The 15,525-nt window shown below is 40.7% G+C and overlaps 1 protein-coding gene across 7 annotated transcripts in view; it reads left to right on the forward strand.

Moving 5' to 3' along the window:
• Nucleotides 1–15,525, forward strand: part of rad51b (RAD51 paralog B) — a 194,290-nt gene that overhangs the window by 106,442 nt on the left and 72,323 nt on the right. For all 7 annotated transcript variants that reach the window (XR_011190239.1, XR_011190241.1, XR_011190240.1 and 4 more), the window contains exon 8: nucleotides 12,736–12,851. Coding sequence is in view for 3 of the 7 variants with exons in the window: in XM_015351259.2 (XP_015206745.2) it covers nucleotides 12,736–12,851 (116 nt within the window). In the remaining 4 variants the exon portion in view is untranslated. The remainder of the gene's footprint in view (nucleotides 1–12,735; nucleotides 12,852–15,525) is intronic.

The raw sequence follows: 15,525 nt of genomic DNA on the forward strand, positions 1-15,525 counted from the left end.
CGTGGGAGACATTCAAAATGTTGTGGCTTGGTATATTGTCACAGATATCTGATCATTTCAGCGCCAAGTTTTAATAAGGCCTATGTATGTATGACTTACATGACTTTTGTGGAAATGAAAGACTTAAATACAACTTCTGATCTTATCAAGATCTTTTGGCGATATTTGGAAGATCCGAAGTTTGTAGTTAAAAGCAGCATGTGCCAGGATTTGCATGCAGACCAACTTCATGGAAAACCTAGATGATTAGTCTAGTCGTCTCTGGATAACCATGGGCAATTTATTACATCATCTGGCTCATGCACGATGCAGTTCAGTGACAACATTGTTCCTGCTCCCGTTGCCCATGTGAGGAAATGTTACCAGCAGGCTACACACTCGCAGCTCTGAGACTTGAACCTTCAGCCACCTGGCTCCCTCTTGATCCCCCTGTCCTGACCTGGGGCCGAGTGTTTTGAAATTGCCGAAATGCAGCTCTCCCTAATGAGAGACTCTTCCATTGAACCGGTTTATGGGGAAGTCGGCCAGCATCATTAAGCATTTCATAATTGCCATTTCCAGCCAAACACAAAACTGAAACATCTGCTCAAGCTTCCCAAACAGCCATTGCCAGAACACAGTCTGTCCAACAGAAGACATCGGAATGTTTCCCATTAAACCGATTAAGCCATTGCGGCCATCTACAGTATGAAAGCCTTACTTTTAAATGCAATTCATTTGAGCTTGTGAAATATTTCTGATAAGACAATCAATTACAGCTAGGAAAGAAGATCAATTCATTTAAAAAGCTACTTAGTAGATGTGGTAACGATGACGATGAAACTTTGCAGTAGTAAATAAAGCTTCAGCTGGATAGTTAGCTTTCAGTTGGTAAAACCTCTGAGACTCATAACTACTGTGTGATGAATAAATGCATCATTGTTTTGTAGAAACTTGCTGAACAGTCCCCTTCAGTAAACACACTGCTAACAGGCTTTTGTTTGGCCAAGCCCTGCTCTTGAGTCACTTTCCACAAGACACAGCACTAATTCTCTCTCCCTCTCTCTTATCGATTCCTGTGAGCAATCCAGTTTCCTGTGGCACTGAGTGGGTAGGTGCTTCTCAGTAACCCAGAACCATGGCCTGCAGTCGCCACCTTGAGAAAGCTGGGGCCAGGACTGTGGTGCTGCTTGCCCATTGTGTTCTCAGTGTACTCAGAAACCGTCTCTTTCTGCCGGTTTCCTTCAAAGTAGCTGTTTCTGCCTGAGCATGGTCCTTAGTAGCTTTGGTTAATTTCCGTAGCCGATCTTAATGAGGTAGTAAAAAACACAAATCAACAATTAAAGGGCCTACTTTGGCCTGCTTGTTGGTCTAGCTACTGACTGCTCCCTGCTGGCAGGAGTTATTGATCCTGATAGCATAGATTTCCAGTTGGGATGTTTTTGCAAAGTGCAAGGCTGCAGATAGGAAACCGGACACTAACCAGTTTGTTGGTCTTGGCTTTAGTGTTGCTGATCAGGTGATGTGGAAGTTTGCCCTCAATCAACAGGGTTCATTTCCAGTTTGTGCATGTTTTCCAAGTTTGCTGCATAAATTTCACACAAAGCATAATATAAAGGGATTCAGTAGCATTTCTTGTAGGCTCCCAGCAGAGACATCTGACCTGTGCAGAATGTTGTATAGTGCAGTGAACAGAAACTAGACATAGGTGTGCATGACCATTTTGAAAAACAAAACAGCCAGTGTAGCTCAGAATTCTCTGTCTAATGCAGACTAATAACCCAACCGTTGTAGGTGTTGGCATTTCATATTAAATTGAGCAGTCTTTTACATGAAGATGTGTACTATGTATTGTACATACACAAATGAAACCCCAAGCACAAAACATACCATGTGCACACATGCTTTTTTGAAGGTTTGACCTTCTGCATTAAACACACAGCTTCCTGACACCTTATAGTGCTACTTTAAGTGTCAAATCACCCTGAGCACTCCGGAAATCAGCTGGCGTGAAAACAAATTGCAAATTGGTTGAGATTCTGAGGTGGTTAAGATGGAGACATGAACTTTCAGAGTGAGGTGGCGCTGTGGGCTGCTGACAGACTCTGTGCCTTGTCAGGGCCTTGGTAATGAGAGCTGTGCAGTCATATTAGATCGTAAGAGATAATTACGTTGAGCTGCATCTAAAGCAGTGGCACTAATAAGCTGGCGTCTGATTTTGAGTGCATTTACAGATGATTGCAAGGCCATGAAACAATCTCCCATTGTCAAGATCAGACCCATCCTAATTTATTGCAGATGGCATAATGAAAACTCCCTTGTCAAGCTTTTCAGAGTTCAATAATACCTCTTGTGTCTACAGAGAGGCCCTCCATCCTTTGTTCAAGGCTTTCTTGTGTTAGTGAAAGAAGGCTTTTTTAATTTTGCATTTTATTTTAGAAGTTCCCTTCTGTGCATTCAGATTGTATTTTGAGTCCTTCCAGAGCACACCAGTATGTGACTGTGGGTGAATAACAACCAAACTGCTGGTATTTGGAGGAAATAGTGAGAGAGAGAAAATAAAGGAAACGGGCCTTTTAAAAGCAATGGATATTTTATCTCCTCAAATCACAGATTTATCACTGTCCTGCTTAGCCAAACTTTTACCTCCAGTAAAAGTTTAAACATTTTGTATTTCTTGCAGGAAAGACAATAAAAATGCAATTTTACCAAATATTTACACTGTAGCAGCCTCTGACATGGCCTTCATCTCCTTACTCCCTTAACTGGGTGTTTCTCAAATATGATACGTTAGATCCAGTGGAATAAAAGGCTTTTTGAGGACACTGTTCCAGCACTTTCCTCGAGCAAGATCACGCCTTTGCCGTGTAATGCGACCTCCACAAACACTGGAAACTGGGTCGAGAGCACTTCCACTCTTGCGCCTCTGGAAAAGAGGTCTTTATGAGCGCAGTCAGGCTTAGCTGGTGCCTGCAGAGCTGAGGAAATGAATGTTAAAACCGTTACCTATGGTGTCATACCGGTTGATGTGGTGACGGGGAAAAAAAGGACCTTGATTGGAAGAGGCTTTCTGAGAAAAAATTCCAGAAAAAGTGCAGTGAGAGGGTTTCAGGTGCAATTCAAAGAGTTTGTTTTTGTGAATCAACTAAGGCAGGGAGGGTGTGTGTGTTTCATGGTGATGGGGCTTAGGGTAATGATAGCACTTGGTTCTCAAGGGGACAGAAAATTTAAACAGCGTTTCACTTTGTTTTGTCTGCTTCAGGCTGTCACTTCTTGTTAGCTGAGTGAACTAAAAGAGACACTGACTTCCCCCTCTCCTCTTTTCTTCCTTTCTAAACTTTCCCCCCCGATGATTAACTCTTTGAAAACGTCCTCCAAACAAAAAAAGGGATGCTTCTACAGGGCAGATTTATTATTCACACATGGTAAAAAGAAACATTGCACTTTCCTAGAGGGTCACATGCACCGCACAGTACCCCCCCCAGATTTGACCCATCGTGTCTAAAGCTGCAGAGCACGAGGGCAAGTAACCAAATCTCATGATGCAAAGGACCGGCCGGGTGACCCCCTGAGTTCCAGAAAGTTACCTCAGCCCGACAGGCTCACACCGAACTGTTTCATAGGCAGAAGATTCCGTAAACGTCAAACTTCGTTTTCTTTTTAATGTTAGTTTTTGGACACATACAGCTAAAAAACAACACACACATTTAAAAAAGTGTTTTGATTCAAGTTCTGTCTTCCCTGTCTGTGACTAGTTTCTTGATATGTCCATAGCTTTTTCTTCATAGGGAACGTGAGCTGGGTGTACAGTACACTGTCATGAGGCACATTCGTTTTACCCTACTGATGAAGTGTTGTTGCTGTAGTCATTGTTCTCAGTATGAGAAAGATAGGTTCAGATATTAGGTGAGAAGCCAGAGGTGCAAACCTACAATCAATGGCATTGTGACTGAACACCTCTAAACAAGAACCCCCCCCCCCCCCCCCAAACACAGTAGGGTAGGTGAACTTCTGGAAAAGATACAGTAAATCCACCTCTGATGATATCTCAGGTTTTTCTCATTTCTTAATTTCTTAAATATAAAATAAAGGGTTAAGAAAAGGGAACTGAGTGTGTTGTTGTCAAAATCTTTATCTAAAGTGTCTGTGCTTTGTAGGGGGTAGAGTCAAGAAAGCTTTGTATGATTCTGAAGCAGTTCTTCAGATTGGCCACGTGAGAACACATTTTTCACAAACGCAAGATGTCATTACTTGTGTTTACTTGCACAGTAATCAAAATCTTTCTAAATGCCAAGAGCAGTAAAGCCCTCCTGCTTGTGTTTTTACCCATACAGCATGTCTGTCTATAGCAGGTGCGGTCCATACCTGTCTCTGTGCGTGAAGACCTGGTCTTACTCTTCTCCCGCTGTCAGTTCCTTACCAGGACACTTCACGGACTGGCTGTGTCAAGAGCCAGTTTAGTCTGAGCTTGAGGATGACAGACTAGTAAAGATGGCATTCTTGTGCTTTTTTCTCTTGCACTGCTGAATTAAAACCAAAATTCTCTGTTTTGCTAAGTTTGATACTGTATACCTTTTAGATCAACAGAAGCACCTCCGAGTCAGTGCTGAAAGAAATGCCGGACATGCACAATTATTTGCTTTTAGTAGGACCTACAGTACATGTGCACGGTCACACCTCAGCAGCATGTTTTTGGCTGCAGGTTGAGGTGAAGTATTTAATTTGTGCAATGCCTCTCTGTTTTTTAGAAAAAAATGTAGACAGCTCTTTCACTCTAAGCCTTTGGTAGCTGTTTGATAACCGTTTTAGCAGGTGCAATAGCTCTTCACTTTTGTATAGTGTGCCGTTTTGGCCCTGTTATTCATAGCAAAATGAAATGGCTTTAGTTCTGAGGGTCAAGTTGTTCTTCAAATCTTTTTTACTGAGCATGGGCCTGATTGTTCCTGTAGCCAGCTGTGGACATATAGCCCGTTTAATTCATTCACTATGGAGTGGGCAGTGTGCCTACTGAGAAAATAAAGCCCAGTGTGTTTGAAATCCATGATGTCATGATTAGTAACAGCAACACCTTCATCCTAGCACTAAATATTCTGTGTGACTTGCCCCAGTGCCTTTTCAAGCGTGTTTGTGTGTTGTAAATGTTCAGGTGACATTCTGTCTTTTGTAAAAGACAGTGGAATTGCAGCAACAGACTAATCTAAATGTATATTGCAGGAACAATCATCTTATCTTTAAAAATATTTGCTTTAGTGCAACATTTCCCGTACGTATTATTAAACTGCATTGACGTTTTTAAAATTAATTCTACTATACTTTAACTTTAGCATTTTACCTTTAAACTTTTGCAATTATTTTTGAGAAGCATGGACAAAGGAATTTTGCCCTGGAACCTACAGCTTTTGAAAAAACATCTTTGAGCTTTGAAAAGAAGAATCTGTTCTACATGAGCCAGCAAAACGGGCTATCACCCCAAAGGACAGATCTCAGTACATTAACATGCATTATCGCTGGACAGATTTGGTGGCGTTTCGAGGGGGCAAGTTGATTTTATCATATGATTTGCTCGATGGATAATGATTCCATTTCACAAGGAAATGGGTGTTTAAAGTACATTTTCCAAACTAATGCCAAAACTGAATATTCAGATAAAGCACACCTGTGCCATTCTATCTTGAAGCCAGGTTCTCCAAGGTTAATTCTCCTTTCTTATTGAGAATGTCCAATGTCTAAAGACACAGACCATCATATTCATCTTTATTACTCTAGCAAATATTGCCAGGAAAAAAATCTTAAATCATGAGAATCATGAGAAACTGGGATCAGATGGTGGGTCTCACTGATTGCTTTCAAAGTTCCTTTAAATAAAACCCATTAAATCTCAAGATCAAAGTTGAAAAGAAGTTCCAGTACTGTACAACCCTGTCTGTAAGTAGCTCCAAAATGCCTTACTAATTTTCAAGTGAATGAAAGAATCACAAAGTCACAGAGGAACTTGTTGAGTTAAAAATACAGGCTGGAAACACAGTACTTGAACTCAAGGGTTGATGTACAGTTTATTTACTTGTCACTGAAGTCTAAAATGGAATTTTGTGCGGGAGAGTTTACGGTACACTGCTTTCAGACAATGTGCTATTTGTGTAACCCGTTGATGAACTGTAGTGAGATTATGGTGACTGTGATGCATTGACTGATTTTGTAGGTGTAGAAAGCTGTGGGTGTTTCCTTTCTTTTATCAGAGATCAAGGTCATTGCCACAACACTGCTGCTGAACTGGTCATCTCCACTGACACTGATGTCATAGAAACATTTTCCTCATCAGCTTCGTTGTGAAAGTTGAAGAGTGGTCGGTCAAGTTGAGGAAAGACCTTGTGCTTTCTATTTTTTGTGTGACCTGCATAGTACACACTGTTGATATTTGGTATTTCCATTCTCAGCAGGTCCTGCTTCATGTGATGTACTCATTGTTTCCAACTTCCATCCTCTCAAGACACCCTCTGCAATGAAAATAGGGGAACCGAGTGACTAAACAGCCACTCTTTTTTCACTTTTCTACAAGCTTGCTTACAATAGAGGTCAGTGAAATAAGGACAGTAAAACTATGGTAAACAGAGAGAAACTAGTTGCATTATTAAGTAAAAAACAAACACTCATTGCAAGTGATCTGTCTGGCCCACTGAAAAGGGCCTTTCCAATTACTCAGACTGACTGTTGGCTGTGCCAAATGTCCAGTTTCATTATCCTGAAGTTCAGATAGTTTTTAGGCATCTGCATTTTTTTTAAACAAAACTTTGATTAATTTTAATAAAGCACAGAGACCTTGAAATGTTTCATGGGGGTGTGACTGATGGATCAAGGCAGCTCCAGCCTCAGACTGGTACCACAACCTCTCTGATAAGAGCAGCACATAATAACCCCACACTCCCTGTGAGCAAAGGGATTGACTAATGCACAGTCTTGAAAGCTTCCCTCTTTCATCTTCTGTCTGCTTAACTTTTTAATTTCCCAGTAGCAAAAGCATACTTTTGCCTGCACTTTCATCCCCACCATTTTTGCTGTGCAACTCCAGAGGATGAAAATAATTGATGCTTGGAATTTTCACTTATTGGAATTCTTTCTTTGCTTTATTGTCTGGACATGTGTGGACAAACCTGGAGTACCGTGTTTTTTTTTATGTATTTCTGGCTTATTCTTTGCCTTTGCTATTATATGACAATATCAAAAATCTATAATTATAGGAGTTTTTGCTGTTAGTTTTCAGAACTGAAAAGCTGTTGGTATTTATTACACCACAGAGGAGTCGTAATAATGATAGAGACATCAATTGACGATGGTTGCTATAAATTACAATTCACTATCAAATGATTGATGTGTAGATCTATGTATCAAAGACTGTTTTCCATATATCTTTATTTAAATGCCACTAATGATGTTTGAGCTTTGTATAATATGACTGTTGGCACAATTGTCACCTGACATGTCACCATGTGACCACTTTTGAAATGAATTTAGGCATCAACCCCGATCTCAGCTATAATCACTGGAATCTGTCAGTTTCATGTCTGGGTTTGGAACCGGAGACCTGAGGCACTCTCACTCAGACACATGCTAATCACCGAGACTGAGTGAGCTGTCTTTAGCTCTCTGAAATCTAGTCTATTTATATCTAGGAGAATCCCCAGGAAAGACACGACACTGTTGATCATTATTTGTTGTGTCAATAATAAGCCAAATGTCATGGCTTATCGTAATTGCCAACAATTACACATTAGCAGTGCTTTGCTCCTCTCAGCACATGGATTGCTCTGCATGTTTTGAGGTTAGTACCTTCCATCACAATTGGGTGTTGAATGTAAAGGGCCAAAATAAATATGGAGTGTCAGACCAATTCATATTAAATGCACACGGCATGATTTGGAAAATTCTGGCAAATGTTAGTTTCCTTATTTAAACGAAACTGAGTTTGAGCAGTAAGTAGTTTTAAAGGGCAATGTTTTTTTTCACATTTGTTTTTCTGCAATGCTTTTTCTGCTCGTGTTTAATTCTCTCAGCTCCTCTCAAAGGCATGTTTCCTGTGTGGCACTTGGTTGGTCTAAGAATACTAGGCCACATTTGAGAGGAGTCAGCAGAGAACGAGGTGGTTCTGTAAGACATTGCTGCTTTTGGCAGTTAAAATGTGTGTTGTTCCGACATACAGTACAAGCTGGCATCAGCTCAGAAAATCGCGAGACCAGAAGATTTTCAAACAGTATGCACTATGAATGTCTTCACTTAATCCTTCTTTATTTATTTGAAACATTACCTACAGTAAGTGGCAACAGTTCCTTGGCTATTTTTGTTGTAAGTGCTGGAGGCAAGCTGTAGAAAGAAAAAAAAATAGATATGTTTCATCTTTCTAAAACTTTTGGTTCCTTTTCTGTAGTGCTCTTTCAAGTGAGGGCTGTTACATGGTCCTGCACAGCGCACCTCTCACAACGGCTCTGTGGTCAGGGAGAGGTGGGAGAACTGAGGAGTAGGTGAATCCCTCTACTTGGGTGCTGTCACTGTTTTTTTCTGGGTCATTACAGTGACGTGCTTCGCCCACTCAGCTTAGAAAACAAGTGTCAGGTTTATTTTGGTACTCTGTGTGTATCATATAGTATGGACCTTAACAGTGTGTGGTACAGTATGTACTGTGGCCTAGCATTCTGTATTCATGTTTAAATGCAGTATATCATACAGTAGATATAAAAAATACTAGTAGCAAGGAGTGAAGACAAAGTATATTGGTTTTGTTCCGGTATTAAAAATGTATGCATGTAATTACCCAAAAATAAAGCTCATATTATATGGTTGCGCATTATTCATATTCATCTCATTAATACAAATGTAAAGTGCTCAACACTAAAGCAAAAATAACAGTTTCAAATCTGATTTTCCAGTCCTTTCAGTGTTAACTGTATGTTTCTAAAAAATACAAAGGTTATATATTTAAGAGGAAAACACATCATGTTACTAAAGGGCCTCTACGTGTTTTGACAGCATAAGGTGTTTTTATATCATATTATATAGCTTTCATCATTCTTTCTTTTATTGGCATGTGCCACGGCAGGGCACTGTGTCTGCATTAATGTGTTGAGATGTGTCCTATTGTGACAGCTATAAAACCCTTGGACAGTGACATTGAATTTCAGACCTATGTTTCCTATTATTAATAAACCACTGAATGCAAAGCTGAATGTTTAGTACTTCAATCCTGTTTATTTTGCGCTGCTTTATGGATTGATACTAATTCCTGATGTTAAATACAGCCTGGGTCAACATTACTTCAGTGTAGCTGGAGCTTTTACTTTATTGCAGCTGGTTTCCTTAGATTTAGATGATGATCTTAGCCAGATGTGAAGCACGTTACTTAAAGGAACCTAAACGTTCTCATCGAGGAAGTTCAAAACGAGTGCATTTGACAACGACAAAAGGGTTTCTTACTCATATCAACAGTTCTGCTATTGCAGAACTGCTTTACTTGTAGACATGGTTTAATGGAATAAAAAATGTTTATGCTAAACTCAAATACATGAAGTTGTGCCTCTAATCCTTCAACAGATGTCTCTGGATCTTTTCAGCCTTGAAGTGTATAGTTTCCCATTCCAGGTTCAATGTTCTCTAGGAGACTGACCCTGTGGTGGGTCAGGATGTGAAACCGAGAGTCTTTCATACCTAGTTTTCTTCCAAATTATTTAAATTGTGGTTCATTTCAATTCCCACACTATCCTTTCAATACACTGCCAATGATATCTTTTCATATCAAGAGTAACCAATCCAGTTTTGCCAAGGCTGGAATTGTTCCTCTTGATAACACTTGGCGTGCCTTCATACTGTTGCAGATTTTGCAAAGTATTGTGAAAAAATGAGGCTGAATATCCATATATATGTATAAACATGATGTAAGGTCAGAAAAATGTGACAGATCAGCAGTTTATGATTATACGAAGCTCAGCAGCTGGACATTGGTTAACATTAGCTTTCCAAGTTGAACTCTCCTTGCAGCCCAGAAACGAGAACTCTGTACACTACTTGGCTCTAAGTCAAAACATCTTGAAACATCTAAGTCAAAACATGCCATTGGCTTAGACTTTATCTGAAGCAGACAAATTAAAAGTTAAAATAATAATAATAATTGCTTACACTTATATAGCACTTTTCTGGACACTCCACTCAAAGCGCTTTACAGGTAATGGGGACTCCCCTCCACCACCACCAATGTGCAGCATCCACCTGCACATAATGCGCCAGAACGCTCACCACACATCAGATATCAGACATCAGTGGGGAGGAGAGCAGAGTAATGTAGCCAATTCATAGAGGGGGATTATTAGGAGGCCATGATAGGTAAGGGCCAGGATGCCGGGGTTACACCCCTACTCTTTTCGAGAAACGCCCTGGGATTTTTAATGACCACAGAGAGTCAGGGCCTCAGTTTTACATCTCATCCGAAGGCCGGCACCCGTTTACAATATAGTGTCCCCGTCACTATACTGGGGCATTAGGACCCACATGGACTGCAGGGTAAGCACCCCCTGCTGGCCCCACTAACATCTCTTCCAGCAGCAACCCTAGTTTTTCCCAGGAGGTCTCCCATCCCAGTACTGACCAGGCTCACACCTGCTGAGTTTCAGTGGGTTGCCAGTTGTGAGTTGCAGGGTGATATGGCTGCTGTAAATAAATACACAAGAATGACAGTTTTAAGACTCCTAAAGCTTACCTTTACTTATTAATTGTTGTGCACAGACATTACTCGCTCAGAAACCATGATGCAAAGAATGAAGCAAAACAAAGAGAGCCTGTTGAAAATATATAAGCTTATGCTTTTTAGTTGTTTTGCAGCAGTAGTCACTTCTTTTTTCCCAAATTTATTTATGTACATGAAATACATATTCTTTTTTCCAGGAAATGTTTTGAGGAAATGAAAATTGCTGATGTTTCTTGCGAAACAGCCTTGGTATCCTTGCTTACTTAATGAAAAATTGCAGGATATAACTGGCTCAAAATTCTGCACATGGCCTATTTACAATGAGAGAAAAGTCTTTCACAATGCTTTGGTCCCTAGAGAGGATTAAACCAGCTGACACAGCCAAGAGTTTACAGCTGGACACTTTTTTCATACATGTTTTTAACATCTTCCTCTTGGTAAGATTTTACTAGAAAAGGGTTATGCGAGGGGACATGAGTGATTAAGCAATCTGTCCATGTCAGTCAGGAATTTGTTTTATTCAGTGTCTTCACATAGTGAGGTCTTTTTCAAACTGTTGTTCAATCGTGTTATCTGGGTAACGGGCAGTATCATGAAGAGAATATTATCCTGCTGTATTGAAAGGCCCTACAAACTAATACTGTATTGCACAGTTTTCCCACAAATATATTCCATTTTGGTACTGTGTAATCTTCGGCTTAAACTCCTGCTTCTATGGATAGATATTGCTGCATTTGTGTCTGATCTCTTTTGTGCTTGGTGTTCTTTCATAAACACATCCCTGCAAAATTCTCTACATCTCTGCGTGTTTTTGAGGGCTCCAAAATAAAACAGTTGTCAGAATTACAAAACTAAGTTGTGTGAAGCAAATATGCAAGACTTTGTCATATTACTGATCCTTTATTTATCCCGTTGTGTGTATTCTACTTGTTCCTCTAATGATGTTTCTGATTGTGGTGTTATTAGCTATGTTCATTTATGTCACAGTGCATAAGCTGCTGCTCCTGAACTGACTTGTCAAATCTGTGTCAAGAGTCTTCCTGAAAAAAAAAAATCTCATTGTTGAACAGTGCCTGATGCTTTCTGCCTCTTCAGACATTGTGCCACTTTTTGAAAGCTGACACTTGATTTTTGTTCCTTCGGCACCAAGCAACAGCACTGTGAAGTCACAAAAATCATCTAGGACACAATTTAAAGTCTCAACAGGCCTTTTGGTTCTTGAAACATTGCTCTAACAAAGTGCTGTGTGTTTACCATGGAAAATTATTTGTGTTATATGGGTCATCAAAATGAGTAACTCGGTAGTGCAGATGTTAGCATTGCTGCCTTGCAATTCAATTCCTGAGGTGCTATCTGTGTGGAGTTTGCATGGTCTCCCATATTGTGTGGATTTTCCCTGGGTGCTTTGGTTTCCTCCCGCAGTCCAAAGGCGTGCTGGTTGGTTTCTGTACACCTTTGGCCCTGACGTGAGTGTGTGCCCTGGCATCCTCTCCTGGGTGCATCCTGCCTTGCGCCCATTGCGTGCTAGGATAGGCTCCGGCTCCCCCCCACCTGACAAGCCATGAATTGGCTAAAGCAGTTAGAAAATGGATGGATCATCAAAATAAAAGTATTTGTGTTGGACGCTATCCCACATAGCACTGATAAAATAGGTTCCTTTGGCAAGGAAGTTGGACGACTATAGTCAAAGTCTGCATAACATGGACTGTTGCACCTCCAGATTTTGCGGTCTTTTACTGTTCAAAGACTTATTGTCATAGCAAAATGTTTTTTTTTTAAATAATAGCAAAATTCTTCATATATTTCATAGTTAATTCCTATTATAACATTTCTTCTATGATGGATTTGTATGTTAGCGAGAGCTAATGAGGCCTAATAGGAGACAGGAGTCATGGTTTTTGTTTATGACTTTTCCTCTTTTCTGTTGATGCGTTCCAGTTGTGCTCTCTGTACTACTCCAGTGGTGTGTGGATTTCTGATCTACAGGTAGCCGAGGGGTTCCACTGTTAACAGGATGTTTTGTATTTCAGAGTTCGTCCAATGTGCAGAGGATTCTAGGTATGTGACAGCTGCTTTGGGAAACACATGGAGCCACAGCGTCAACACCAGGCTCATTGTGCAGTATTTGGACTCCCAGCGCAGACAGGTATGATTGTCACCTTGACAAGGGCTGCTCACCAACAAAGCAGGCAGAGTATTTGGGGCAACAGTCTGTTCCGATCAGGCAAGCTGTTACAGGTAAAAACCTTACAGGACATTGCCAATAAATGTATTTCATATGTCTTCTGATCAAGTGAAGGAATTCCTGAAGGGGATCTGTTTTACGTATAAAGAGCCCTGATCAAAGAGTTCTGTTCAGATTGTGTAATGTGAAGTAAAATAGGCTTGACTGTAGATGTATTTGAAATATTGCAAACAAAAGGATCTCTTTGGTAGAGTGTTTCAGGGAGAAGGGTCCATAGTTGACAATGTTCATGTACCTGACCACCACTGTTGTAAATATAAAAGACAGAAAAATGTTAAATGTCAAATGTACTGGATAAATAATCAGTTGGATGTGATCATGTTTATTTTATTTCCTGCTTCATCTCTGTGTCTTGTCAGCAGTGCTGGTTTGGCTAGCACTAATCAAAGAAAAGCAGTATCCATGATTAAAGGCAGAATATTGGCTAGGATAGTAAAAAGTTTGATAAGTCACAATCCTTTTCATGGCTTAATAAGATGGAAGGGAAGATATTAGCACTAGATTGCTTTGTGCTGTAAGAAACAGAGTGATAATGCATTCGGTTTTCAGTGCTTTTTGAACCAGTCCAGGTCACAGGCCTTTTCGTCTGCACCTGCGGACCAGCACATAGACCAGAGTACTTCTCTAGCCGGTCCACTGAGACCGAAGGCCTGAGAGAAGCCCGCTGTAGTTTTAAAACACCTGGGAAACCCCCTTCCCTTCATGTGGCTGTGTTGAATTGACCTCTGCAATGAAGCCAAATAACCCAAAATTAAAAGGAAGGAAACAGGGCACAGAGCAAACTTCAGAGTGCCTTAAAAGAGCTCCAAACAACCTCATTTGCTTGATGAATGTTAATCTTTATTCCACTTAATGAGCCATACCTTCTAACGCTAGCACAGCTACAGGCAGCCCACTGTTCCCAACCCTTGAAGTCCTGAAACAAGTTGTAAAAGCCCTGACAATAAACAGTATCCGCTACCAATAACCCTATTAAAAGTATGATTTTTTGTTGTGCTTATGTAGAGTGTCAAAAATAAAGAATATCAAATGAATGCAGCAGATTCAGATATTCAAAAGTCTCTTTTGCTGTTCCTGTCTTCTCTCCATCACTGCTGTTTTCTTTTAACAAGGCTTTTGGTGATCTGACGCCAGGAAAACAGGAATTCTTCTGTCTCCCAGGACTCCTTTTTTGCCGTGCAGCAGCTGAATAAACATTCCCTATAAGCCCATGCTCTGAAACTTGGAAATCTGGCATTGCACTTTGGCGCATTTCTGAAGAAAAATAGAGTAGATGGTGGTAGAGAGGTGGAGTTCTGGGTAGAGGGGGTGTGGGGGCATGGCTCCTGATGGGGGGAAGAGAGATCCAGCTGATTTGTTTGTTTGGTCCAGTCTGTGGTCACGGCCTTGGGGCAGCAGACCTGTCACTCATGGTGGGGTTCAAAACTTGGGTACTGATGTTTAGTCATCCATTCTGGGCATCGGGAAAACCAGGGCTTGGTGTAGTAAGTGGTGTTGGTGGACCTGTAGGTGGCGCTCATCTATCTGGAGCAGAATTGTTAAACCAGTATTCTGGTTATAGTGACTGTATATAGTGAGGTCCCACCCTTTGAATGAGATATTAAACTGATGCCCTGACTACTCGATCTTCAAACATGTCACTTTTCATAATAACAGTGGTGTGAACCTCAGTGTCTTGGCTAAATTTTCAATATGGCTTACACACTCTGGGTAACGTTAATTATTCTGAATTATTTTTGACTTCTCCAGCAGATCTGCAAGGTAGTGGGGCTACTGGCTGCACTGTTGTGGTGGTGGATGAAGTGGGTCGTTAAATGTAAAGCCCTTTAGGGTCCTGTGAAATGATGAAGCACTATACAAATGTGAGCAATTATGTATAATTATTGCATGGAAAATGTGTGAATAAAGAGCTTTAGTGATTATACCAGTGCAACACTACACCAATGTCAAAGCAGAGCAGATGTAACTACACAGGACCTGATTCAGACTCTCACACACAAGGTATTGTGTAAATCATATACACATTAGTGGACATGTGACTTCATTGCTTTCCAATATCCTGCATACATCTTGGGTGTGGTTCTTTTTGTTAATGTCATTCCACCTCACTGGTACAGTGAGAAAGAACCACATCAGAACAGGTTACTCAAATTGGAATTGCAGGGTATGGTAAGTGGGAAAGAATATCAGTGTTACACAAATCTTTGTTGCTGTGTTCTTAAATGTTGTACGTCGCAAATAACTTGCAAGCTTCTTTTCAGAACCTGTTTTTTATTTCCTCTTACAAGAAGTAATCCTAACTCCTGTAACAATTTAAGTAAATGCAGGCCGAAAAGAATTCCCTCCAACATTCTGTGCAGCTAAGCGGCATGGTGGCGCAGTTGTTAGCATTGTTGCCTTGCAGTGCTGGGGTCCTGGGTTCTGTTCCTGACCTGTGGTGCTATCTGTGTGGAGTCTGTATGTTCTCCTTGGGTTCATGTGAGTTTCCTCTAGGTGCTCCAGTTTCCTCCCACTGTTCAAAAACATACTGGTAGGTTAATTGACTTCTGGGAAAAGCTGGCCCTGGTGCGAGTGT

Source organism: Lepisosteus oculatus, chromosome 8 (assembly GCF_040954835.1).
Source record: "Lepisosteus oculatus isolate fLepOcu1 chromosome 8, fLepOcu1.hap2, whole genome shotgun sequence".
Taxonomy (NCBI): Eukaryota; Metazoa; Chordata; class Actinopteri; order Semionotiformes; family Lepisosteidae; genus Lepisosteus; species Lepisosteus oculatus.